The sequence below is a fragment of the Triturus cristatus genome, chromosome 5_2 (assembly GCF_964204655.1).
Source record: "Triturus cristatus chromosome 5_2, aTriCri1.1, whole genome shotgun sequence".
In the NCBI taxonomy this organism is placed as follows: Eukaryota; Metazoa; Chordata; class Amphibia; order Caudata; family Salamandridae; genus Triturus; species Triturus cristatus.
In genome coordinates, this window is record NC_140588.1 from 394,886,790 (window position 1) to 394,914,033 (window position 27,244).

At 42.8% G+C, this 27,244-nt stretch overlaps 1 protein-coding gene across 1 annotated transcript in view; it reads left to right on the forward strand.

The window, feature by feature from the left end:
- The window catches only part of ABCA13 (ATP binding cassette subfamily A member 13), a 2,655,493-nt gene that overhangs the window by 1,206,654 nt on the left and 1,421,595 nt on the right, over positions 1 to 27,244 (forward strand). Inside the window, exon 33 of the mRNA XM_085606362.1 lies at positions 13,978 to 14,196. Within this exon, the coding sequence (XP_085462488.1) occupies positions 13,978 to 14,196 (219 nt within the window). The remainder of the gene's footprint in view (positions 1 to 13,977; positions 14,197 to 27,244) is intronic.

Here is a 27,244-nt window from a genome sequence, read left to right on the forward strand (position 1 = left end):
CGCTAAAAATGTTAACTAAAGCAATGGCCAAAGAGTACTTACTGACGCGCCGAGTCCGCGTCTCCTGATGACCTACCCCGATCTACCAGGACTGGGAGGTGGGGTGTCTAGTATCGCGGGGATTTAAATAGGAAGTATTCCCATGACTGGCGGCGGGAATGGGCGTGGCCGTATGGCGTTGTTTAGGTGAACGCTACGGTACATCATGGGCGCCATCTTGGGTGAGTATTAATATCGGCGCAGTAAGGACAAAGTCCGATGTTATATCGATATTAATAATGCACTCGCTGTTACGTGTGTTGCTATGGTAATAATCACATAGGTGAGGTTGGCACTGTAATTAAGTAGCCCGTGTGGGATAAATAGTGCGGAAAAAGAGTATGGATTTAAAATTGTGATTAGGGGAGGAAAGGTACATAGACCCTTAGTCCTGATGGGAGCATCGCGGAGAGAGGGTGAGACATAGACATGAGAAGGGCACCTCAGGTTGGTATAAGAGGTGTGGAGTTAATGCGGTAGTGTGGAGGGGTCATAAGGTGCTGGTGGCCAATATAGCAGTTAGAGGTGTTATCAGAGTGGTTTGAGGGATGCCCATGGGATTGCTTCATTAAGGCCTGTGGTGTGGGACCCCAATCTGTACACCCACCTTTGTTCTTTCACAAATAGTGCATCTTTGGTGATGTTGGGGAAGGATTCCAAGATGAGCCATGTGAATGAGTCTGGTGTATGTCCTGTTTCATGGAAATGCATACACATTCTCGTGTTGGTTCTTTTGCAGCGAAAATTGCTGCGGTGTTCTGTAATGCGTGTTTTTATTGGACGAGTTGTCATGCCAATATATTGTAGTCTGCAAGGGCATGTGATAAGATACACGCAGTTTGCTGTATTACAATTGGTGTGGTGGCGTAGTTCCCACTTGAAGCCATTGCTGAATTGTACAGATTTGTGTGTCGAAGTGAGGGGGCACACGGAGCACGAGCCACATGGGTAATGTCCACTGACAGGTGGTAGATTCCAAAGAGTTCTTTGGGTGGCATTCCCCTGTGTGCGTGGACGGGTGTGGATGAGTGTATCCCTCAAGTTTTTCGTACGCTTAAACGAGAACCTGGGGGTTTCAATGTTCATTGTGCCTGTGTTGAGGATATTCCAGTGTTTTTTAATGCATTTAGTGATCTCATTAGAAGCAGGAGTAAATGAGATGACACAGGTAAGGACATCAGTAGGGTTTTGTGTCCTAGGTGCTAACAACGCCTCCCGATGGTTATTGCGCGCTCTCTTGTTAGCTAAGGCTATTTGTTTTTCTGGGTATTCCCGTGCTCTTAAGTTGGTAGCCAATCTTTTCGCCTCCAACTTGTAGTCAGACAGGTCACTGCAATTGCGTCTTGCCCTCAAGAATTGTCCGACAGGCAAGTTCTCCTTCAGACTCCGTGGATGGTGACTGGAGTAGAGTAACAAACTATTCCGGTCTGTCGGTTTCTTGTATAGAGTCGTGGTGAGAGTACCCCTGTTTAAAACGATATTCAGATCTAGGAATGGGACGTTTTTTTCGGAGATTGTGTGTGTAAACTTAAGGTGTGGATCAAGAGTGTTAATCCAACTACAGAAGTCAATACAGGTTGACATCTCTCCTTTCCATAGTATCAGGATGTCGTCAATGAACCTCTTCCAAAGGTATATATCAGTAGAGAATGGATTTGAGTGATGGAAAATATTGCGTGTCTCAAAGTCAGACATGTAAAGACATGCTAAACTCGGCGCAAATGTGCTGCCCATACAAGTGCCTTGTGTCTGTTTGTAAATTTGGCCTTTAAATTCAAAAAAAATTTCAGTTAGGGCTAACGTTGCGCAATCCATTATAAAACTGATAGGTGTGTTATGGTCCCAGGGATCATGGTTGAGTACACTCTCTACCACATCAAGTGTAGCCCTCTGGGGTATGTTGGTGTATAGCGCCTGTACATCTAGGGTTACTAGTAGTTTGATCTCATCCGTGGGAGGTAATCCTGTTATCAGGCGAAGTAGATCTGAGGTGTCCTGTATGTAGGATTGTGTTTTTTTGACAAATGGTTGAAAAAAATAATCGCAGAATTGCGAAAGGGGTTCAAGGACTGAGTCAATTCCTGACACTATAGGCCTGCCGGGTACCGGGGAAATCCCTTTATGGATTTTTGGCAGAGTGTAGAAATATGGGGTCCTTGGGTTCTTTTTAATCAGGAATGCAGCTTCTTTCTTGCTTATCCAACCCTGGCTCTCTGCTGAGAAGACCAAAGACGTGATAGTTGTCAAAAGGCGCTGCGTGGGGTTATGTGTGACTGGAGTGTAGTAGTCCCGGTCACTCAGTTGACGTCTACATTCCAGTTCGTAGTCAGTTGTTGCCATAATGACTGTCGCCCCTCCTTTGTCTGCCTGTTTTATAGTAATAGATGTATCACTAGATATATTCTTGATGGCCTCTGTTTCTGCCTTTGACATGTTGTTATAATGCCTTGACATGGGTACATGAGATAGGTCTTTAAGTACAGCCTGTTCAAAAGTAATCACCTCAGGTGGCACCATATTAGTTTGAGGGGTGAAAGTAGATTTGTTGTGTAGTCCACTGTCTGTCCGTTGCGTCATTGCCGTGTCTTTGAAGAACGACTTTAGCCTAACCTTACGGAAGAACTGTTGGATTTCACATTGTTGTTTAAACAGGTCTACCTTTGGAGTTGGTACAAAGCCTAGGCCTCTCTGTAATACTCTATGTTCAATCTCGGTAAGATGTCTTTGGGAAAGGTTGACTACTAAGTCTTCTTTTTGTTGTTGGTGGAACTCCGGGTCTCCATGGTTCTCGGGGTGTCCTCCCACTGAACTCTCATCCCTTGTGGGGTTGTCTGATTGTTTTTTCTTCTTTGCCCTCGCCCTCTGCCCCAACCTCTGCCTAAAAAAGGCTGGTTGTACACCGGGGGGTAGAACTGGGGTGGGCCTTGTGGTGGTATAGGATATGGGGGGGGACCATGGGGGTGTATGGGGTATTGCCAGAATGCAGGATTCTGAAAGGGGCCCATCTGGAAATTTTGGTAGGTTTGGCGATTACCTTTGCGGAATGAGTTATAGTTCACTGATTCGGAACTAGAATTGCTGTTGCTTGAAGACCCTCTCCTTGAGGAGTTGGAAGCTGAATCTCCTGAATTATTAGAGGTAGGTGGTATAAAGTCTTCTTTCAGGTAAGGGTAGACTTTTTCTTTCTCGAAATTGCTCACATCTTTCTGTAGTTTCTTTACTTTCTGTTTCATCAAGTACTCACGATGTTCGGCCATTTCATTATTAATTTCTGAAAGTTTCGTCTTGTACAGAGTGGAAGCAGTAGCGCTTTTCAATGTGCTTTCTGCCAATTGGATTCTCGCCAAGAGTGCCTCTGCTAGTCTTTTAGCAGTATTGATAATCAAGATGAGGAGGTCTCTGGTGCATTTCCAGGAGACCTGGGACCAGTCGATTTTAAACGGGCCGTCCTCTAAAAAGATACGGGGGAAGATTTTAACTATTAGTCCGTTTGGAGCAATGTTAGCCCTCAGATATTCGGTCATGAGGGCTCCGTGGAGGGTGATCTTAACCCATTCTCTTTTCATTGAGGAAAGGGATTGCCAATCTTCCGATTGGCTCCCTGTGGCTGAACCTCCATCTGCTCCAAGAATGGAGGGGGCACTCAGGATCTCGTCAGCAAAGGCTTCACCAAAACTCAGTCCTTGGCCCTCCATTGTTATCAATCGTAGTGGTGGGCGTATATTCTGAGTTGGATGTAGAAGCTGTGATGTGGAGTATTCTAAAAACGATGGCTCGTGTGTAACAACAACCAGTCGTTGTGGTTTAGATATGGTAAACAGAAAAGAGTATTAAAATTGGGGGATATACACAGGTTAACCCACCAGAGAAAAGCCCCACGGATATGGATCCGTACAAGAATTCAACGAAAAAAAGGAGGGGGGCGAAAAAGGGCTTTTGAAAAAAAGGTCCAGCTAGGTGTGCCCTATAATGACAAACAAATTGATACCAAAGCTGTTCCTTAAAGGTAATGAGACGGACCAAGAGAGTATACAGGTGACTAGTCTGTGTAGTACTTAGTCGGATATTGGAGCCCTCATACAACTGTCTAGGTGTCGTGAATCACGCACCCATTGGGATGTGAAGCGTCATCATCGGGCTGCTCCTGCGTTGGGCCGGCTGGTGCAATGCTCAACGGGCTCTTTTAGGAGCGCTCTTATGGAGATCTTTTTATCCGGACAGCCGTTAGGTGATTGAGGGTAGGGGGCTCTATTGTGATGTAGATGAAAGAAAAAGTGAGACTATTAAAATAGGTAGGGGAGTGCCCACTTAATCAGTTTATTTTGGGGCCTTCTTACCTAATTAAAAATTGTGTGAGGTGGAGTGTGGATGCCCAGAGTTATGTGCTAGGTAGTCAACACTGCCTCATCTAGGGTCAACATGTTTCTCGCCCTGTTTGAGAATTACTCTGGCGATTCATCAGGACCTATTGGATTCTATCTACATTTCAGGCTGCATAACAAGTTTTTTAAAACAGCATTTTTTAACAAGATTACCTGCAACTCGGTCTACCTGTGGGAAAGAAGACCAATATGATTAAAGAATGTCAAACATAAAATGTTGTAGTTATACGGTGCGTCTCATATGCAAAAAATGTGCAACTATAGTGATGGTGCACGCTAAGCGTGGTGATAAAAACACACTAAAACCATGTGATGTGAACACTCCACAATGTGTCATTGGGTTCCAAGTAGCCTTATATAGCATCACAAGAACGTGCAGAGTGCACTTACCCTATCGTATTCAAAGGTTAGCGTGCTGCAGTTCCTGGTAGAAGACGCAAGGAGTTCCTTGCGTTCTGTAATTGTATATATGACAAGATTGCTAGCAGAATGGCATAGTGAAAGGTAAAAACTCCAGGGTAATATAAACCCCTTCTCTTGATTTAAAAAAATTATATATATATGATCACAACATATCTCTGTCTCCCCGCATTTAGTTGTTGTATATTGGGCACACGAGGCAAAGATTAGATAAAGTTAATCTTGGTGGAAAGAGACCTCTCTATCTAGTAAAGGTCTAGTCAGCGATGCTTATAACTCGAAGTAGTTCCCCTTCAAAGTCTAAGTCTGTCCATGTGGTAAAGGACAAGGCGAAAGACCGCTAAAAATGTTAACTAAAGCAATGGCCAAAGAGTACTTACTGACGCGCCGAGTCCGCGTCTCCTGATGACCTACCCCGATCTACCAGGACTGGGAGGTGGGGTGTCTAGTATCGCGGGGATTTAAATAGGAAGTATTCCCATGACTGGCGGCGGGAATGGGCGTGGCCGTATGGCGTTGTTTAGGTGAACGCTACGGTACATCATGGGCGCCATCTTGGGTGAGTATTAATATCGGCGCAGTAAGGACAAAGTCCGATGTTATATCGATATTAATAATGCACTCGCTGTTACGTGTGTTGCTATGGTAATAATCACATAGGTGAGGTTGGCACTGTAATTAAGTAGCCCGTGTGGGATAAATAGTGCGGAAAAAGAGTATGGATTTAAAATTGTGATTAGGGGAGGAAAGGTACATAGACCCTTAGTCCTGATGGGAGCATCGCGGAGAGAGGGTGAGACATAGACATGAGAAGGGCACCTCAGGTTGGTATAAGAGGTGTGGAGTTAATGCGGTAGTGTGGAGGGGTCATAAGGTGCTGGTGGCCAATATAGCAGTTAGAGGTGTTATCAGAGTGGTTTGAGGGATGCCCATGGGATTGCTTCATTAAGGCCTGTGGTGTGGGACCCCAATCTGTACACCCACCTTTGTTCTTTCACAAATAGTGCATCTTTGGTGATGTTGGGGAAGGATTCCAAGATGAGCCATGTGAATGAGTCTGGTGTATGTCCTGTTTCATGGAAATGCATACACATTCTCGTGTTGGTTCTTTTGCAGCGAAAATTGCTGCGGTGTTCTGTAATGCGTGTTTTTATTGGACGAGTTGTCATGCCAATATATTGTAGTCTGCAAGGGCATGTGATAAGATACACGCAGTTTGCTGTATTACAATTGGTGTGGTGGCGTAGTTCCCACTTGAAGCCATTGCTGAATTGTACAGATTTGTGTGTCGAAGTGAGGGGGCATTCTTTAATCATATTGGTCTTCTTTCCCACAGGTAGACCGAGTTGCAGGTAATCTTGTTAAAAAATGCTGTTTTAAAAAACTTGTTATGCAGCCTGAAATGTAGATAGAATCCAATAGGTCCTGATGAATCGCCAGAGTAATTCTCAAACAGGGCGAGAAACATGTTGACCCTAGATGAGGCAGTGTTGACTACCTAGCACATAACTCTGGGCATCCACACTCCACCTCACACAATTTTTAATTAGGTAAGAAGGCCCCAAAATAAACTGATTAAGTGGGCACTCCCCTACCTATTTTAATAGTCTCACTTTTTCTTTCATCTACATCACAATAGAGCCCCCTACCCTCAATCACCTAACGGCTGTCCGGATAAAAAGATCTCCATAAGAGCGCTCCTAAAAGAGCCCGTTGAGCATTGCACCAGCCGGCCCAACGCAGGAGCAGCCCGATGATGACGCTTCACATCCCAATGGGTGCGTGATTCACGACACCTAGACGGTTGTATGAGGGCTCCAATATCCGACTAAGTACTACACAGACTAGTCACCTGTATACTCTCTTGGTCCGTCTCATTACCTTTAAGGAACAGCTTTGGTATCAATTTGTTTGTCATTATAGGGCACACCTAGCTGGACCTTTTTTTCAAAAGCCCTTTTTCGCCCCCCTCCTTTTTTTCGTTGAATTCTTGTACGGATCCATATCCGTGGGGCTTTTCTCTGGTGGGTTAACCTGTGTATATCCCCCAATTTTAATACTCTTTTCTGTTTACCATATCTAAACCACAACGACTGGTTGTTGTTACACACGAGCCATCGTTTTTAGAATACTCCACATCACAGCTTCTACATCCAACTCAGAATATACGCCCACCACTACGATTGATAACAATGGAGGGCCAAGGACTGAGTTTTGGTGAAGCCTTTGCTGACGAGATCCTGAGTGCCCCCTCCATTCTTGGAGCAGATGGAGGTTCAGCCACAGGGAGCCAATCGGAAGATTGGCAATCCCTTTCCTCAATGAAAAGAGAATGGGTTAAGATCACCCTGCACGGAGCCCTCATGACCGAATATCTGAGGGCTAACATTGCTCCAAACGGACTAATAGTTAAAATCTTCCCCCGTATCTTTTTAGAGGACGGCCCGTTTAAAATCGACTGGTCCCAGGTCTCCTGGAAATGCACCAGAGACCTCCTCATCTTGATTATCAATACTGCTAAAAGACTAGCAGAGGCACTCTTGGCGAGAATCCAATTGGCAGAAAGCACATTGAAAAGCGCTACTGCTTCCACTCTGTACAAGACGAAACTTTCAGAAATTAATAATGAAATGGCCGAACATCGTGAGTACTTGATGAAACAGAAAGTAAAGAAACTACAGAAAGATGTGAGCAATTTCGAGAAAGAAAAAGTCTACCCTTACCTGAAAGAAGACTTTATACCACCTACCTCTAATAATTCAGGAGATTCAGCTTCCAACTCCTCAAGGAGAGGGTCTTCAAGCAACAGCAATTCTAGTTCCGAATCAGTGAACTATAACTCATTCCGCAAAGGTAATCGCCAAACCTACCAAAATTTCCAGATGGGCCCCTTTCAGAATCCTGCATTCTGGCAATACCCCATACACCCCCATGGTCCCCCCCCATATCCTATACCACCACAAGGCCCACCCCAGTTCTACCCCCCGGTGTACAACCAGCCTTTTTTAGGCAGAGGTTGGGGCAGAGGGCGAGGGCAAAGAAGAAAAAACAATCAGACAACCCCACAAGGGATGAGAGTTCAGTGGGAGGACACCCCGAGAACCATAGAGACCCGGAGTTCCACCAACAACAAAAAGAAGACTTAGTAGTCAACCTTTCCCAAAGACATCTTACCGAGATTGAACATAGAGTATTACAGAGAGGCCTAGGCTTTGTACCAACTCCAAAGGTAGACCTGTTTAAACAACAATGTGAAATCCAACAGTTCTTCCGTAAGGTTAGGCTAAAGTCGTTCTTCAAAGACACGGCAATGACGCAACGGACAGACAGTGGACTACACAACAAATCTACTTTCACCCCTCAAACTAATATGGTGCCACCTGAGGTGATTACTTTTGAACAGGCTGTACTTAAAGACCTATCTCATGTACCCATGTCAAGGCATTATAACAACATGTCAAAGGCAGAAACAGAGGCCATCAAGAATATATCTAGTGATACATCTATTACTATAAAACAGGCAGACAAAGGAGGGGCGACAGTCATTATGGCAACAACTGACTACGAACTGGAATGTAGACGTCAACTGAGTGACCGGGACTACTACACTCCAGTCACACATAACCCCACGCAGCGCCTTTTGACAACTATCACGTCTTTGGTCTTCTCAGCAGAGAGCCAGGGTTGGATAAGCAAGAAAGAAGCTGCATTCCTGATTAAAAAGAACCCAAGGACCCCATATTTCTACACTCTGCCAAAAATCCATAAAGGGATTTTCCCGGTACCCGGCAGGCCTATAGTGTCAGGAATTGACTCAGTCCTTGAACCCCTTTCGCAATTCTGCGATTATTTTTTTCAACCATTTGTCAAAAAAACACAATCCTACATACAGGACACCTCAGATCTACTTCGCCTGATAACAGGATTACCTCCCACGGATGAGATCAAACTACTAGTAACCCTAGATGTACAGGAGCTATACACCAACATACCCCAGAGGGCTACACTTGATGTGGTAGAGAGTGTACTCAACCATGATCCCTGGGACCATAACATACCTATCAGTTTTATAATGGATTGCGCAACGTTAGCCCTAACTGAAATTTTTTTTGAATTTAAAGGCCAAATTTACAAACAGACACAAGGCACTTGTATGGGCAGCACATTTGCGCCGAGTTTAGCATGCCTTTACATGTCTGACTTTGAGACACGCAATATTTTCCATCACTCAAATCCATTCTCTACTGATATATACCTTTGGAAGAGGTTCATTGACGACATCCTGATACTATGGAAAGGAGAGATGTCAACCTGTATTGACTTCTGTAGTTGGATTAACACTCTTGATCCCCACCTTAAGTTTACACACACAATCTCCGAAAAAAACGTCCCATTCCTAGATCTGAATATCGTTTTAAACAGGGGTACTCTCACCACGACTCTATACAAGAAACCGACAGACCGGAATAGTTTGTTACTCTACTCCAGTCACCATCCACGGAGTCTGAAGGAGAACTTGCCTGTCGGACAATTCTTGAGGGCAAGACGCAATTGCAGTGACCTGTCTGACTACAAGTTGGAGGCGAAAAGATTGGCTACCAACTTAAGAGCACGGGAATACCCAGAAAAACAAATAGCCTTAGCTAACAAGAGAGCGCGCAATAACCATCGGGAGGCGTTGTTAGCACCTAGGACACAAAACCCTACTGATGTCCTTACCTGTGTCATCTCATTTACTCCTGCTTCTAATGAGATCACTAAATGCATTAAAAAACACTGGAATATCCTCAACACAGGCACAATGAACATTGAAACCCCCAGGTTCTCGTTTAAGCGTACGAAAAACTTGAGGGATACACTCATCCACACCCGTCCACGCACACAGGGGAATGCCACCCAAAGAACTCTTTGGAATCTACCACCTGTCAGTGGACATTACCCATGTGGCTCGTGCTCCGTGTGCCCCCTCACTTCGACACACAAATCTGTACAATTCAGCAATGGCTTCAAGTGGGAACTACGCCACCACACCAATTGTAATACAGCAAACTGCGTGTATCTTATCACATGCCCTTGCAGACTACAATATATTGGCATGACAACTCGTCCAATAAAAACACGCATTACAGAACACCGCAGCAATTTTCGCTGCAAAAGAACCAACACGAGAATGTGTATGCATTTCCATGAAACAGGACATACACCAGACTCATTCACATGGCTCATCTTGGAATCCTTCCCCAACATCACCAAAGATGCACTATTTGTGAAAGAACAAAGGTGGGTGTACAGATTGGGGTCCCACACCACAGGCCTTAATGAAGCAATCCCATGGGCATCCCTCAAACCACTCTGATAACACCTCTAACTGCTATATTGGCCACCAGCACCTTATGACCCCTCCACACTACCGCATTAACTCCACACCTCTTATACCAACCTGAGGTGCCCTTCTCATGTCTATGTCTCACCCTCTCTCCGCGATGCTCCCATCAGGACTAAGGGTCTATGTACCTTTCCTCCCCTAATCACAATTTTAAATCCATACTCTTTTTCCGCACTATTTATCCCACACGGGCTACTTAATTACAGTGCCAACCCCACCTATGTGATTATTACCATAGCAACACACGTAACAGCGAGTGCATTATTAATATCGATATAACATCGGACTTTGTCCTTACTGCGCCGATATTAATACTCACCCAAGATGGCGCCCATGATGTACCGTAGCGTTCACCTAAACAACGCCATACGGCCACGCCCATTCCCGCCGCCAGTCATGGGAATACTTCCTATTTAAATCCCCGCGATACTAGACACCCCACCTCCCAGTCCTGGTAGATCGGGGTAGGTCATCAGGAGACGCGGACTCGGCGCGTCAGTAAGTACTCTTTGGCCATTGCTTTAGTTAACATTTTTAGCGGTCTTTCGCCTTGTCCTTTACCACATGGACAGACTTAGACTTTGAAGGGGAACTACTTCGAGTTATAAGCATCGCTGACTAGACCTTTACTAGATAGAGAGGTCTCTTTCCACCAAGATTAACTTTATCTAATCTTTGCCTCGTGTGCCCAATATACGACAACTAAATGCGGGGAGACAGAGATATGTTGTGATCATATATATATAATTTTTTTAAATCAAGAGAAGGGGTTTATATTACCCTGGAGTTTTTACCTTTCACTATGCCATTCTGCTAGCAATCTTGTCATATATACAATTACAGAACGCAAGGAACTCCTTGCGTCTTCTACCAGGAACTGCAGCACGCTAACCTTTGAATACGATAGGGTAAGTGCACTCTGCACGTTCTTGTGATGCTATATAAGGCTACTTGGAACCCAATGACACATTGTGGAGTGTTCACATCACATGGTTTTAGTGTGTTTTTATCACCACGCTTAGCGTGCACCATCACTATAGTTGCACATTTTTTGCATATGAGACGCACCGTATAACTACAACATTTTATGTTTGACATTCTTTAATCATATTGGTCTTCTTTCCCACAGGTAGACCGAGTTGCAGGTAATCTTGTTAAAAAATGCTGTTTTAAAAAACTTGTTATGCAGCCTGAAATGTAGATAGAATCCAATAGGTCCTGATGAATCGCCAGAGTAATTCTCAAACAGGGCGAGAAACATGTTGACCCTAGATGAGGCAGTGTTGACTACCTAGCACATAACTCTGGGCATCCACACTCCACCTCACACAATTTTTAATTAGGTAAGAAGGCCCCAAAATAAACTGATTAAGTGGGCACTCCCCTACCTATTTTAATAGTCTCACTTTTTCTTTCATCTACATCACAATAGAGCCCCCTACCCTCAATCACCTAACGGCTGTCCGGATAAAAAGATCTCCATAAGAGCGCTCCTAAAAGAGCCCGTTGAGCATTGCACCAGCCGGCCCAACGCAGGAGCAGCCCGATGATGACGCTTCACATCCCAATGGGTGCGTGATTCACGACACCTAGACGGTTGTATGAGGGCTCCAATATCCGACTAAGTACTACACAGACTAGTCACCTGTATACTCTCTTGGTCCGTCTCATTACCTTTAAGGAACAGCTTTGGTATCAATTTGTTTGTCATTATAGGGCACACCTAGCTGGACCTTTTTTTCAAAAGCCCTTTTTCGCCCCCCTCCTTTTTTTCGTTGAACCCTGTAACTCAAACAGGAGGCCAGCCAACTGACCCTTTGAGTCTCTTCTGGGACTTTGGGTTGAAGGCAAGCAGGTCGAGTCTTCCTTCAAGTTCTTCCTCTGATTCACATAGGTCCAGGAGTGATCTGAGAGGAGGTATGAGGCATCCACTTTTATGCCCAGCGCCAGCCTATGGGTGGAAGGCAAGCCATTGTCTATCTCCTAAATCACTTCGTCAGATATTCTACCCCAGCTGGGTTTGGTGCCAGCCTGACTAGAGAGACAAATGACAGGCATGCCCAGATGCGAGCTGCCTCTGCCAGTGACAAGGTAGGCCTCCTTTGAAGTCAGGAAGTGGCTGGGGACAGCCACCAGGCTATGCTTTGAAGCATAAGCAGGGGCCAGGTATGGCACAAGACCATCATACTCGGGAGAGGAACAGTCCTCCCCATGCCCAAGACACTTTGTTCACTGTCTAAGAACAATATACATAACAATTCAGGGGAGTCATCAGGGGTCAGGTGATACTGGAAACTGGCAAAATGGCACATTTGGCTTAGGCAGGAAAATTACAACTTTCTACAAGTGTAATTTCCAAAATACTAATAACAATTATGACTTTACCATTCAGTTGGATTTAAATTACTATTCAAATTACTATTCAATTGAGTCCTTGAATCATGTTTCTCCCAAACACAAGTATAAATTGTTTTAATGTAACCCATTGTTTTCTATGGGAGAACCAGACTTGCCACAGTGAAATTCGACTTAGGAGGTTTTTAACTGCCAGTACATGTAATGCTTTAAATACATAGTAAGGAATGAGTCCTCTGTAAGCTTGTTGTGTCCCTGTTGCTTAAACAAGAGGCCAGCCAACTGACTCTTGGAGTCACTTCTAGGGGCCTGGGTTCAAGGCTGGCAGGGCCAATCTTCCTTCAGCTTCTTCTAATATGCCGAGGTCCAGGAGTGTTCTGAGACGAGGTCTGTGTGATTCACTATTATGCCCAGTGCCAGCCTGTGGGTGGAGGGCAAGCCTTTGCCCACCCTCTAAATCACTTTTGGTAAGTCCATCTACACTCACTGCGTTTGGTGCCAGCCTGGCTAGAGAGACAAATGACCGGAAGGCCCAAATGTGAGCTGCATCTGCCAGTGGCAGGCGAGGACTCCTTTGAAGTCAGGAAGGGGCTGGGTACAGCCTGCAGGCTATGCTTTGAAGCATAGGGGGTGGCTGTGTGCGGACCCAGGTCTTATTCTCAGGAGAGGAACACTCCTCACGTGCAAGGCCCTTTTTCAACTATCATATAGCAATATACTTAGCTCTTCAGGGGAGCCATTAAGGGGTCAGGGGACACTGGACACTGGTCACTGGCAGAAAGGCGCATTTGGGTTAGGCAGGAAAATAACAACTTTCTAAAAGTGTAATTTCTAAAAGAGTAATATAAATTCCGACTTTATCATTACATTGAATTTTAAATTACTATTCAAATGAGTAAATTAAATTCTCATGAATACATTTAGTGAATGAGGCATATGCATTCAAATCTATATTCTGCTAGATTTCCCTTGAATTCCTCTGGGTACATCTGGGAGTTTTTGTCAATTGCTCAAAGTCAGAAATGTATGCAAATCATAGAAGGCAAACTATAGTACACAGTTTTTCTATTTTTTAAGACGTCTTTGTGCTTTTGTGCATTAGCCTCTCTAGGATTAAACAGAAAGTGAATCTGGAAAGTAAAATGTTGCATTTAGTATGTACGAAAATACTTATTGTGATTCTACAGTTGCCTGCATAATAGTATTGAAAAGGTTAGTAGATGACTGTTATGCTTGAATACCCACTTGTTCAGTAATCACACACAGTTTATTGTGTTTTTGAAAGTAATTAGAAATAAAGTGATGAGGTTTTGATGAAAAGACATCACTTTTGTCCATCAGTACATATTTCTTCTAATATACTTATTTTCATTTATATTTCTTATTTTATTGTAGCTCTATGTTAACTGGACTATACCCAGCCAGTCATGGGGACATCTTTATAAATGGAAAGGATATTCACACAGAACTTCCATCTATCCGATCGGAAATGGGGGTCTGCCCACAGTATGATGTTTTGTTTGATACCCTCACAGTACGGGAACATCTTCTGCTGTATGGCACAGTGAAAGCACCATTCTGGGAAAAGAAAACATTACAACTTGAGGTTAAAAGGTGAGTGGTCTTAATTCTGAGCAAGTAATATACTCAGGTTATGCTATGTTATGTTATGCTATGTTAAATGCATTTGTATTGTACATTCCCACTATTTCAATGATCCCAATGCTCTCTCAGTATCTGGACACGTGTCAGGGTTCTGGGATTGAAAGGTATCTGTGGAAAGTATGATTTGAACTGTTGGAGACTACTTTCAGGGTGGTTAGTTTCTTTTTCAGTGCTCGCGTATACTGTAGGTGACTAGATAAAGCATGTAAGGACCATTTTGAAGCAATGTGTGGAGAGATGTGTGTGTCAAGGCACCTTGCCATTTGTGTCAATGTGCTTGGGTGTGCAATAGTCCATTCAGGTGGTTGCAAAGATTCAAGATGCCTCTATCTGTTATGTGGCTTGTTATACCATTCAATGTGTATATGGGTGATGCAGGATTGCTACCTCTACAAGTTGGAGCCGTGTTGACCATGTGAAGCTGTCTGGGTTTATGTCTGAAGTGAACAGTTTGAGAATAGTAAGTTGTGAGGTGAACATGATCTACATGCACCGTTGAAGAGGCACATGATTAGCCAAATGAATGACTTGGAGCGTACTGCACTCATGATGATGCTCGTAGTTCTGTCTAATCTGTGAATGTGTTAGTCCCAGTGAGAGTGTGCATGGCTTTGTAGTAGTGTGCCAGTAGAATGGTGAACATTCATCAACTTGGGTATTTTGGAGCTGTGCTATATGCATGGGAAACAGCCTTTACCCAGCATGCGTTACTCTGCGTTCCATTACCCCGCATATTTTACACCGCAAAATGTTTTACAATGCAGGGCTTTACACCGCAAACTATTGCAACACATTCCCTAAAGTAACGCCCCGGTGGAGTCAGAATAGTAAATTGCGTTGTAATGGGGAATGCGTTGTAATGGATTGCGTTGTAAAGCCCTGCGTTGTAAAAGATTTTGAAGTGTAAAAACTGTGGGTTAATGGCACATGGAGTAAAAGTGTGCAGGGTAAAGTGTCCTATTCATAGGCATGCTAGTGCCAGAAGTGTTCACTGAGTATGTTTGCTGTGACCGGAGTGTTTTGCTGCCGGGGCCCTATTCAATTGAGGTGCTGGAAAGAAGCACAAATATGAGGTTATAGAAGTCTTCAAGACTTTTAGATCCCACAAAAGTCACTTGAAAAGGCTCAATACATCGAAAGAAGTATTAAAAATTTAAATATCCATAAACAAGTAAACAGATTTATCATTAGGAGATAATCAGAAGTGTTATTTTGTCATAAAATAGTGATTGTACAATGTTTTCTTGCCATGGGTTTGTATGTTACTTACTGTGGCACTTTGGGAGACAGAAGGCAAGCTGGTGTCAAATTGCATTCTTTACTTATTTTACTCACAACAATACAACTCACTATATAAATATGAAACAGGGACCAAAGTCTATCACTTCTTACAAAACCTTGCTGCTTCAAGGAAGTTGTGTGAGTTGAAGACCACCTGTTGGGTCCACTTGGATGTAATCCTTTCCTTTGAGAGCCAAAGAATAAAAAGGGTTCTCAATTATTTGCAAGTGTCTCAATTGAGGCTTCGTTTCTCATTGTTTTCCTGTGATTTCCTTTCCAAAAGAGATCTCAATCGATCCCAAGGTTTATAAGCTGAAGACGTTTCTACTCCCCGCTCGCCATTGGCCCTGCTGGCTTGCCAGGACAGAGAGAGAGGAATAAGGCATATAAAAAAAGAAGACAATATCTTTTTGGCTCAGTCCTTACCTCTCTTTTCCGGAGTCCTACTTGCCTACCAAACATGAGAGGGGGGAACGAGGTATGCAACCCGTTGCAGGTTGGCTATGACACTTCTGTATGACCGACTAAACTTCGGACTTACTGATTTATATGGAGCTTTGTCAACACCTACACCTTTGAGAGTTATGATTGGTGATTGCTGGGTTAGAGAGTGATCTAAGTCCTGTCCAGAATTAACTATTGGATACCATTGATCAGTGACCCTGCCTCCCATTAAAAGGGATCGGCTGTCAAGCTCCTTGAGCAAACTTCTATTTGCTGACACTGTCCTCCTGCAAGAAAACTATTTTTTCTCTACAGGTATGGTTCTGGAAGTTGAGGGAAAGTCCTATCAGGATCCACAGGAATCTCTAGGAAGTTCACAATCCACGAACCCCTGTGTCACAAAATATGAACAAAACACAGATCTTCTGGTATAGTGTGGACAGAGTCCTTTCTGTTTTTAGAATGGAGGGCAGTCTGGTGACTTCCTTCCACCAAAAAGGGGCTACACTCAAGACTTCAGCGGCCACTGCACTTAAAGGAACAGTCCCATGTCTAGCGTTATGGGTGGTCTTATATTTGAGTCCTTTAAAGATGTGGCAGTGTGAGGTACGGGAATAGAGGCCAGTGTTGCCTGGTCTTGAAAGCAGGGAGAAGGGAGTGAGCACATTTAAGGTGTAGCTTACCATTAAAGTTTGTGAATGCCCACAAACATGTGAGTCTGTTAGTGTTAAGAAACTCTGAACTGATGCTTTCCCCATCTGGGAAGCGGTCAGGGTTTTACTCCAGCAATGAGCTGGAGAAACGTCTCATCTAGGGTGGAAAAGGGAATGAATCACCATTAAACATGGGAGGGCTTTCTCTAAAAGGTAGATTGTTGTCTCTGTAGAGACAAAAGAAAAGAAGGAAACATACATTTACCAATCAGGATGCATTTTCCACAGCAAAGTTGTTCTAAAGTCCCAGACCCAGGTCTCCCATTTTCCACCAACCCTGCCACGGCTTCGCTCTCCCCCTCCCTCAACTGATGTGCTGCTTTCTGTGCTCCTGTTGCCCCTCTCTGCTGACACCCATTCTCTTGTTTCCTCCTCCTGTCTAGTCGCCTCTTTGACTGTGCTTTTTTGCTCCAGCCATTCCAAACGGATATATAATCACTGAACAGAACCACACCAACAAGCTGGGAGGAGGAATAGCCATCATCCACAAAGAGACCATACAGTGCACCACCGACAATACCACCACCCCCATGGAACACCTCAACTTCAAGCTCAATGCAGACGACAAAACAACCAGCAGCGGCACCTGTGCATGCTGACCCCCTGGCCCATGCTCCAGCTTCTGCAACAGAATTGCAGACTTCATTGTGGCCCTCACCCTGGACTCCAAGGACTAAATCTTGCTTGGCGACCGCAACATCCATCTCAACGACAACAAAGCTGCCCACCTCCTCAACATTATGACTAGCCTTGGACAGACCCAAATCAAATTTGACTCCACGCACAATGCATTACATACTCTGGACTCCATTCTCACCTCCAGCAGCCATATCAAACATAGCCACGTCACAGAACTCACATGGACTGACCCAACTGCTGTCCGCTTCAGCATCTGCAGCCCCCACACCACCAACCTCAAGATGGCCATCACCCCCACAGCAGCTGGAGCAAAATTTCAGAGACTTGCTGGACGGATGCCTTCAACTATTTGGAAGTAATCGTTGTCCCATGGAAAACTACATATGAGAATGTGGCCTGATCTGATGGCATGACATGAAAGGAATCAAGGGAAGACATCTGTGATATTTGGAGTATTTTAAGTAGGGACAGATCCCACTCATCCACTGCCTTTTGTAGAGAGAACATCTTAGAATGAGCGCTGTCTCAGTAGCTTCATGCTGCTCAATCCAATTGAAGTGGAGAGACTTCTAAGGAAGACTCCACATGCTGACACCTAGCCTATCCTGCGCCGAAGAATGCTTAATTAGGGATGTCACGTTAGTGCTAGTGTATGGATAGATTAGTGCTTTATCTCCATCAACCCTCGATGCAGGGGAACTTGGATTTCTGTTTCTTGATCTTTTGTATCCTGATTCTGGGATTGATTGGCTTGTGTATGTTTCACCGCCTTAATCTTATTAGTAGATTTGGCTTTATGTTGGTTCCAATGTATTTCTACACACTTGTCTTGAAGTGTCTGTATGTCCAGTTGTTTTAGGCCTTGTAATAAACCAACTAACTTTATTTACTAGTCTGTGATTATTATGGGCCTAGAGAACTGAAATTGACTTGGTTGACATTGCTTACGAAATTCCCTCCCTTCCACACTCTCATGCTGAGAAAATGTACCATTGAATTGAGCTTCTAGAGCAGATCTAGAACATATAGGCCCAGCTCCTTCATCCTTAAGACAAGGATCAAGTAGAACACTGATGTTCAAATTACTGAATAAAAATGTATTGTAATCTAATTAGGCATTACATTGATTATTCTCCAAAAAGCAGAAGAGTAAGAAGAGCCAACATACTTCTGCCTCTAGGAGTGCTTGTCTTTATTGCATGGGTTAGGTTTTCATGTCTTCCATTCTTCATCACTACTTCCTAGTCCATGGTCAACAGCCAGAGCCTTTTTTAGCTCTAGCAATGACACATATTGCAAAATAAAAAATTCTATTTAAAGTTTTTATCGACCTCTTTACCACTTATTGTCGCATTAAATTCTTAGTTCACCTTTACTTTCAACTCATTCCAACTGTAAAAACCAAGTTAAAAAGCAACTATTGCACGAGTTTCATGCATTTCAGAAATCATTCCATACTGGTAATTTAATTAAATCACCGGCATTTGTCTTCATACTGCTATTGTGCAAATGATCTATCATTGTTCCAAGCTTTTGTTAAAAATCATGATTCTCGGTTATAAATCAGCATACTCATACTGAACTGTTCATATTTCATACTTCTTTACCAAATCTGATTATGTTAATATTGTGAAGTTCTGGACGTAGTAGTTTGGTTGTTTCTGTATATTAATGGCATTTGTATCTGCCTTTCATTACCTGTTTTTTTTTTATTGAACTCTGCAGTTGTCTGTGTAGTGGTTCCAGTCAAAATGTTATAGCCAACAACCTAACTCATAACTGAATCACATGTGTATTTTAATATGCTTACTTTCATATGCCTACCTTTTTTAATTGGTGTATACTTTTCCTGATTATCTTCTAGTTTACATTTCCTACCGATATAATTTGAATAAATTTTATGTCAACGTTAATTAATCAATTTGTGCTCTCAATATTTTCTATTATTGTGAAAACGCAGGTGTCAGGTTCATCTTGCTGTTTTATTTTCCAGGTCATGTTCAACTAGTTCACACCTATCCAACCTTACACATTCTTCTTTGTTATTTTCATTAACAACATCTCTTTAAAATGTATGTAGTAGTTGATGTCTTGCTCAGTCATACCTAGATGAACATTTAGTTTCCATTTCCAGTATTGTTCTAGATTTCAGTATTCTCATTTTTTTTCCTGCCTCAGGTTCCATCACAATTGATATAATTACTTGAATTGTGTTAAACCTGGCATCCTTGGTGTGGTTCCCCCTGGCTTGTTTGCCCTCTGACCTCCTGTTTTGCTGACTTCATTTTTGCTGGCCTAAGGAGTCTGGGCACTTTACCATTGCTGACCAGTGCTAAAGGGCATGTTCTCTTTCCCAAAAACATGGTAATATTTCACTTATCCACAATTGGCAAATTTAATTTACTTATAACTCTCTGGTAAAGTGCTCTGTAAGTGCCCTGGGCCTGTAAATTAAGTGCTACTAGTGGTCTTGCAGCACTGATTGTGCCATCCATGTCAGTAGCCCTTTAAACATGTCTCAGGCCTGCCATTGCAGAGCCTGTATGTGTTGTTTAAAGTTAACCCACTTGCCAGGCTCAAACCTTGGTTTTTAATACATATAAGTCACCCCTAAGGTAGGCCCTAGCCAGTCTCAAGGGCAGGGCTCACTGTATTTAAAAAGTTGGACATGTACTTTTAATTTTACATGTCCAAGTAGTGAAAAACTCGTAAATTTGTTTTTCAACACTGCAAGGCCTATCTCTCCCATAGGCTAACATTGGGATTACCTTATTACATTTTGTAAGCGTCATATCCAAATGGGAAATGATAGATATGTTGAGCTTGGTGTCACTGGCCTCACAATTTAAAATCACAACTTATGGTAAAGTTGGATTTTTAAGTTGAAGTCTGAAAATTCCACTTTTAGAAAGTTCTCATTTTCTTACTTTAACCATTCTGGGCCTTCTGTCTGTCTCTGAATACACGTCTAAGACGGTGACAGCTGGGATCGTGCATTCCCTCTAGGCAGCCACACACAAAGGTAACTTAGGTTGTCTGATTGCCATTCACATCCTTATGGGCCATCACCAGGCTGATGGGCCATCTTGGGCAGGATGGGAGGCGGGAGCTGATACTTGTACCTGAATAGGGCTGTGTCTGTCTCCAGATACATACCCACCATGGAGTGAGTCTGAAGCCAGGGCAGGAAGGGCAGGGACCTTGTGCACTTCAAATGCCTCTCCTTGAAGTATTCCCCACTTGAAAGCCACAACTGGGTGTAGGTACTAGACCCATGACACCACCAACGCAGTACACTTCTGGACCTGAGGACACTCTGCCAAGAAAAAGGGCTGCTGTGCTGCTGAAAGGGAAGTCACTCTGCTGGACAGCTGCTCTGTTGTGCCTGCCCTGCTGCCCTCCTTGCCTGGTAGTGAAAAGGATAGGAATTGCATCTCTACATCCCCAGAACCAAGTGACTCCAAGGGCTTGCTGACTTTCCTCCTGTTCTGAAGTCTCAGGGTCATCAAAGACTTCCAACAACCCTACTGCAGTCTCTGGGCTCTGCCAACTGTAAGTCCTGCCCTGCCAAGTGGTGCCAATCCAGTCCTGGGCCATTGGAAGTAGATTTTCTGGCTGTCTCTGCAAAAATTCACGCCTCGTTGACTTTGCGTCAGTCGAAACCGACGCATTCCTTTCAAAGCCGATGCATTGCTGCTTTGTGGACATGTTGGTGCCGGTTGCGCGACTCAACGACAATGCATTACCTTCACCTCCAGGTGTTCGACGATGAAGCATCGCCCAACTGCGCATCTCAAACCAAAACACTACCTACAATCGAACAGATTGAGGACGACACGTAGCCTTCGACTGCTTCTCGTAATTGCTCATCAACACTTCTTACAGGAAAGTACTGTTTGCAGCAGGCCCTGCGTGGCTCCTGTATCTGACCCGTTATCTGTCGTGGTCGGCCTGACTTTTCAGATTTGGCGCAGTCCAGTGCGACCAGATAGCCTCGATTGGTGCTTTATGTGTTTAAGCACTATATTTCAAGATATTCTTAAAAATTCATAACTCCAGTTCTAATTATAGGTCTTGTTTTGTTCATTAAATTAAGCTCTATTTATCTAACCTGGTGGATTATTTTTGGGTGCTGTTTTCACTGTTTTACTATAATACGTGTTACACAAATACTTTAGACATTGCCTCCTAAATTAAGCCTGCCTGCTCTGTGCCAAGCTACCAAGCGGTGAGCACAGGTTAATATAGGGTGTGTGTATCTGACTTATCTTGACTAGGTTTGTGGTCCCTACTTGGACAGGGTGCATACCTTTGCCAACTAGAGACCCAATTTATAACAAAATGCCATCATGATAGGCAGTGAAGTACTTGCCAATAATGTATAAGTATTTTTAGTATGGCTACCGATGTCTGCATATACTGCGTTTGACCTGTTAAGTAGTGCTTCCCTCATATTTCTGTTAATGTAGGCAATCAAGAACATGGGTGAGATAGTCTCGCATGAAATCCTTTGTCTAATTTGTTTTATTCTCCTATCATTTATAACATACTCTTTTATGCCCCATGCCTTGTTTATATGCTTTATATATTTTATGCAGTTCAAAAAGTCCACTTATTTTTTGTGCTCTTAGCCATTCAGTCATTTAGTCCTGAATTCCTTTATCAAACTGGCTGCTAGCCACTTTATTCACAATAGATTCAGACTTCTAGTATGTGATAACCAACTTTCATCCGAGGGCATCCTTTGTATTATTAACTTTCTAAATTCCCAAAAGGATGCGCTTAAAATGGTGATGCCCGTATTTCAACCTCAGAAGTATGGGCACCAATTTTTGTCTTATTGTCCACTGGCTTCGGAATAAGTACATTGTCACATTGTTTGCATCTTGCTCTTTAATATGTTTCCTTCACTATTCTTTTGGGGTAACCCTTCCAATGGGCATGTGGAATCTCACTCGTGGGGTTGCTCCATTTTGATGGCACAGACGGACACAATTCTCATGCAGGATGCTGGTTATTGCTGTCGTCTTCAATGAAGTGTGGTCAATTTTTCCAGTACTTGAACATTATCATAGAAATATTGTCTTCATCTTAGCTGACACAGTTGGTGAGTTGGCAATTGCACTTGTTTTGATACAATTTTGAAATAACGATTTCTAAACCTTCTACTGCTTCATCCAATTTTAAGAACTTGCCCTTTATGAAGCAAACACATAATGATCTCTCCATATCGCAATTAGGAAATCGGTATTCCTAATGTATGACGCTCATATTGTTTCATTTATGGTTGCAAATTGACCTACCACATGAATATTAATGAAGTAGGTCGGAGTTTGTGACTCATTAGACATCACAGGGATGGTGCCCTGCTGAGGTCAGCAGACCACCGTGTCAGTAATTCCTTTTTAGGTCTCAGCTATACAGCGCTTGCGCTGTCTCTTTGAGAAATGTTGTATATACTTTGTGGGCTTCAGCCCGCTCCTAGGCTTCCCATTTGTTGACTCCATCATCGCTCTCCTATACTTTCTCCCAATCTGTCCATGGTATGCTTGATTCATGCCTCTTCCTGTGTTTAACTCTCCCAGAGAGCAGGGACCTGTTACACTATCCTTCCACTGGTCACATTTTAGCATTTGTTTCAGGAACTACTTTTTTCTTTGTTGAAACTTAACACAAGCGCTTGTTTTTCTCTCTCGCTCCTCCAAGCTCCTGTGTAAACAAGTCTGTAAATCTTGTTCTTATCTCGTCACATCTGCTGTGCAATCAAAGACTGACCAGTTTTCACGCTAGCCTGCTTCCTCAAATCCTATTTGTTTAGCTTCTCCAACATAATACACCCGGTGCCGTGCAAGCTAAAGGATGTTTTTTTTCTGGGCATAGTTTTATGACGGGTCATGGTTTTTTGGACAATCACAGGGTTTACTGGGAAGTTCAGCCTGCGAAATCGGTCTAGTGCTGCCAGTTGATTCACTGGGGTTAGAGTGTAGGCGTGTCAATGCTGCCCCAGCTGATCAGGGCCTCCTAGACTTACTCTTCTCTCATAATACTGGCCCTGCTCTTGCGTGTGCTCCCCTGAAGACTAGCGCCTTCACCCTGCTTCCTCTCTATGCTCCTGAGCTATTAGTTGTCTAGACACCTAACTGTGGGTGTGTGAAAAGGGACCACTGAAAGGTTTGAATCCTAGTCTGTCTGGTTAGGTGGCATCCCCCGCTTAGTGGCCCCTGAAATGGCGGGAAGTCAGAGCAGTGCCACTTGGGAGGCACAAAATGTGCTTGGTTCCCCCTCCGGCAAGGATTGAAGCGTGTGATAGAGGTAGCTTTTGGAATGCTGGACATGATGCATTGCTCTGCCTGATGAGTACATTTCCCTTAGAACCCCCATGCGCCAAGTCAGAGAGAAGATACCAGTTGTACAGACGATGTGATACACTCAAAGAAATATCATTGCTAAGGAAACCCTTGCTCTTCTGCTCACATTGACCTGCTGATTATCCATTTGCTGTTCCTGCTTTTATCTTTCTAAGCTGGGTTAACCTCCTTCTGGTTCAGTAAGTGATCATCCAAGCGATCACTCACCCAGAGGTGGCTGCATTAACAACCTAGACCATCAACGTTCACTTCTGGAGCGGCCTTTCCCGGTGCAGCAAGAGAGGCGGTATCTTTCGGTGTGAGAGGGTTGTCTTTTCTGAGGTTGGGTCAAGCTAAGGTAGTTTCTTTGTCACCTATAATTGCCTTCTCTTTTTTTAAATAACGGGAGCCTGTTATTTATTGAAGTCCGGTAATGTCAAAAGTGAGGCAGAGACTGTCTGATTTTTAAGATTCTCCACCGGGAGTTGGAAGGTAAGACCCGCATCCAGGGACCACTTGCTTGGTTCTGAAAGGTTGACGTGTTTTTCTTTCAAGTGCCAGTACCTGGAATCATAAATAAATAGTCACAATTCACGCAGTACACTTTACATTGCATGTGCGACAATCCTGTGAACCTCTTATGACTATATTTTGTGCACTTTGTAGGCAACTCAAAAGGGACCAAGGATGCCAAGAACATAGAGCATTATAAGAGTGAAGGTAGTGTTTAATTGAGGAGTCAACTTATTTCCAATTGCAGGTCTATAATAAGTTTTAGTTACCTTACACGGAAATAGCAATTGCTTACTGTTGCGCTAAACTGCGAGGCCATGATGTCATCAGCCTCGAAGAAGAATTGAAGATTTGGGTTTTTCTCTGCACAAGCAAATCAAGCTATAAACATTTTTTTGGGGTGTTTGATTAGGTCAAACTGGAGGCAAATACATATAATGGATGAGTTTAAGGTGCACCTCTATAGGCATATAGACAGCGTTCCTTTCCTGAACTTTGGCATTGCCTATTAAACAAAATGAAGGCTAGAGACACACTAGAATTTCAAATAATAGTTAATAAAACGAACAGAATTTAGTTAGCAGAAGAGTTCTTTCTGATTACTTTGTTCTTTGGACTGTTCCATTATTCTGTAATTCATTATCACTCCTTGTGTTCGCTTAAACTTGTATGGAAAGTCTACATCTGCAACTGTTGAATTTAAAGTCAATGTAAACATTGTTTGACCTTAATAATAGCAAGGGCACATGACTACTTCATTTCAGCTGCCCTTCACTCACTCACTCATTCTCACCCCCAAACCCCCCTAAGATAGGTACAAAAAAACAGGAACACGTCATAATGGGCTCACTAGTTACTAATAAAACAGGCTGAAGATGGCCTTGTTTCAATTCACTGAATGGTCATTGTAAAGCGCCAGATGTCACCAACTTCACTCCTAGGCACTGGAGTGTATCTGCATAGTAAGACTTTTATGGTTTACAGTACAGTGCACAGTACATCAGCAATCCCCTCCATGCTCTCCATTGCAATGAACTCTGCATTTTGATGACTGTTGGCCGTGTGTGTAAGATGCAAGTCACAAGTGTGAATTGCACTAAGGAAGACGGTACCTTCGGTTTTTGAGAGGTGAACAAAATCAGTATCATACTTTTATTAGGTAATATTGCCAGCACTTGTGAAAGGGAATTGACACATTTCATATTGTGTTTTGCGCTCTATCAAATGGTAAATTTAATTTGGGATGCCTTGTTCATGTAAACCCTTGGTACGCAAAGGAATAATGGTGCAACAGCTGCGGGCGCTTGGGCGCTGTATCTGCCTGGGGAACATTACTACCCAGCCATGCAATGCTGAAACACATTGACAAAGTCAATAGTTATCTCATTGCCAAGACCTATTGGCTTTGCCAGTGCTTGTTAATAACACACTTTTTAAAAAAATTAGCCCGTTTTCCTTAAAGGAAAATGGTATGCATTTAAAAAGTAAAAATGAAACCTGGAAGTTCAATTTTTTAAGAGTAGGCAGTGGTCCGTGGGACCACCGCCTGCTCCTAAAAAATATTATTTACTTTCTCAAAGGGGAAGGGATCTCCTGGAAACCCCTTCCCCTTTGCAAATGGGTTTCAACCAGTTTTAAATTGGTGGTAAGTATTACTGCTTTGCGACCAGAATTTAGTCACAAAACAATAATAAATACCATACAGATCTGGTATTTGGAACGGACGCCCTAAACACGCACTTTTAAATACCGAAATGCAAATTCAAAATGTGATTCGGTAAAGAGTTGCAGAAATGCATTTAGGGGCATATTATCAAGCCAGGCGATCAAACTATCTGCCGCTAAAGCAGCGATAAATTTATCGCCTGGCTTGATAATATGCCCTTTAGTTTTTTGTACATTTGAAAAAGCATTTTCTAGTGGCGAAAAGTGTGATTCTGCAAATTGGGCCGTTTGCAACCGGAAATATGCTTTGCACATCTGGCCCTATATGCTTTGTCTCAAAACAAAGCATAAAGTGATTAACTCTTTCCTATGTTCTCCCTTTCTAGTGTAACAAGTCTTTTGACAAATGTCCAAAAGGGGTTAACTTGTGCCATTAGTATGATTTTTTTTAAATTTAAATTTGAAAAAATAAAACTCATATGCGTGTAATCCACACCCAAATTATTTTCCCAGTTTCAACAAATCAGTAATGGCTATTTCATTAAATGCATTTACAATACAAATAGATAAATATGATATTTTCTAAATAGTGTTACAATAAAATAATTTTTAAAAAAATAACCTTGCGTTACACGTGTATTTGAACATGGGTAGTTTGGAAAAAAAGTTTCTTCCCGTAGTTAGTACAATAAATTGATATTTTGCCTTACATTAAGCAAACATTTAAAAGGGTATGGAAGGAATCCTCTTGCCATGCTTTTGTAATTGAAATTTGCTTGTAAAAAAATTAAATTAACTAATTGCTTTTTCATGCTCCAGTTTGTGTCTCAACAAGCATTGCACCTGCCACTCTAGCAGTCTAATTTGTTTATCAGGTAAAATTGCATGACAAATTAAGACGCTTAAAACCTAGCATAAAACAAGTGATACTACTCCAGAACATATGGCTTCAATTCATCCTGACATTAAAGCACCTGGAACAATTTTTAGAAATTTTGAAAACCAAACGACACATCCTTTCCATCGTGTAATAAAGCAGATGTTGACATAAAAAACAAATTAACATAGTTACGCACTCTTGATTTCAAGAACAGAAAAAGATTTATCCTTCATGTTCTGGTTACAGTTTAACCTAAAGAGGTTATTTGGATCTTTTCATTTCCAGTTTGACTATGATCTGCATAGCTCACTAATAAATAATGTATTTGTGCAATGGAAAAAGTTGTAATTGTTCTATCAGATGACATGCTTGTTTATGATGCCACTGGAATGATCCAAGTAATGTAAAAACAACTGTAGGATGCATCACATCTGTTTGACACTGTCCAGAATCTAAAATAGGGATATTCTTCACAGCTCCCATTCTCGGGAGTTGGGAATATTCATCTACACAAA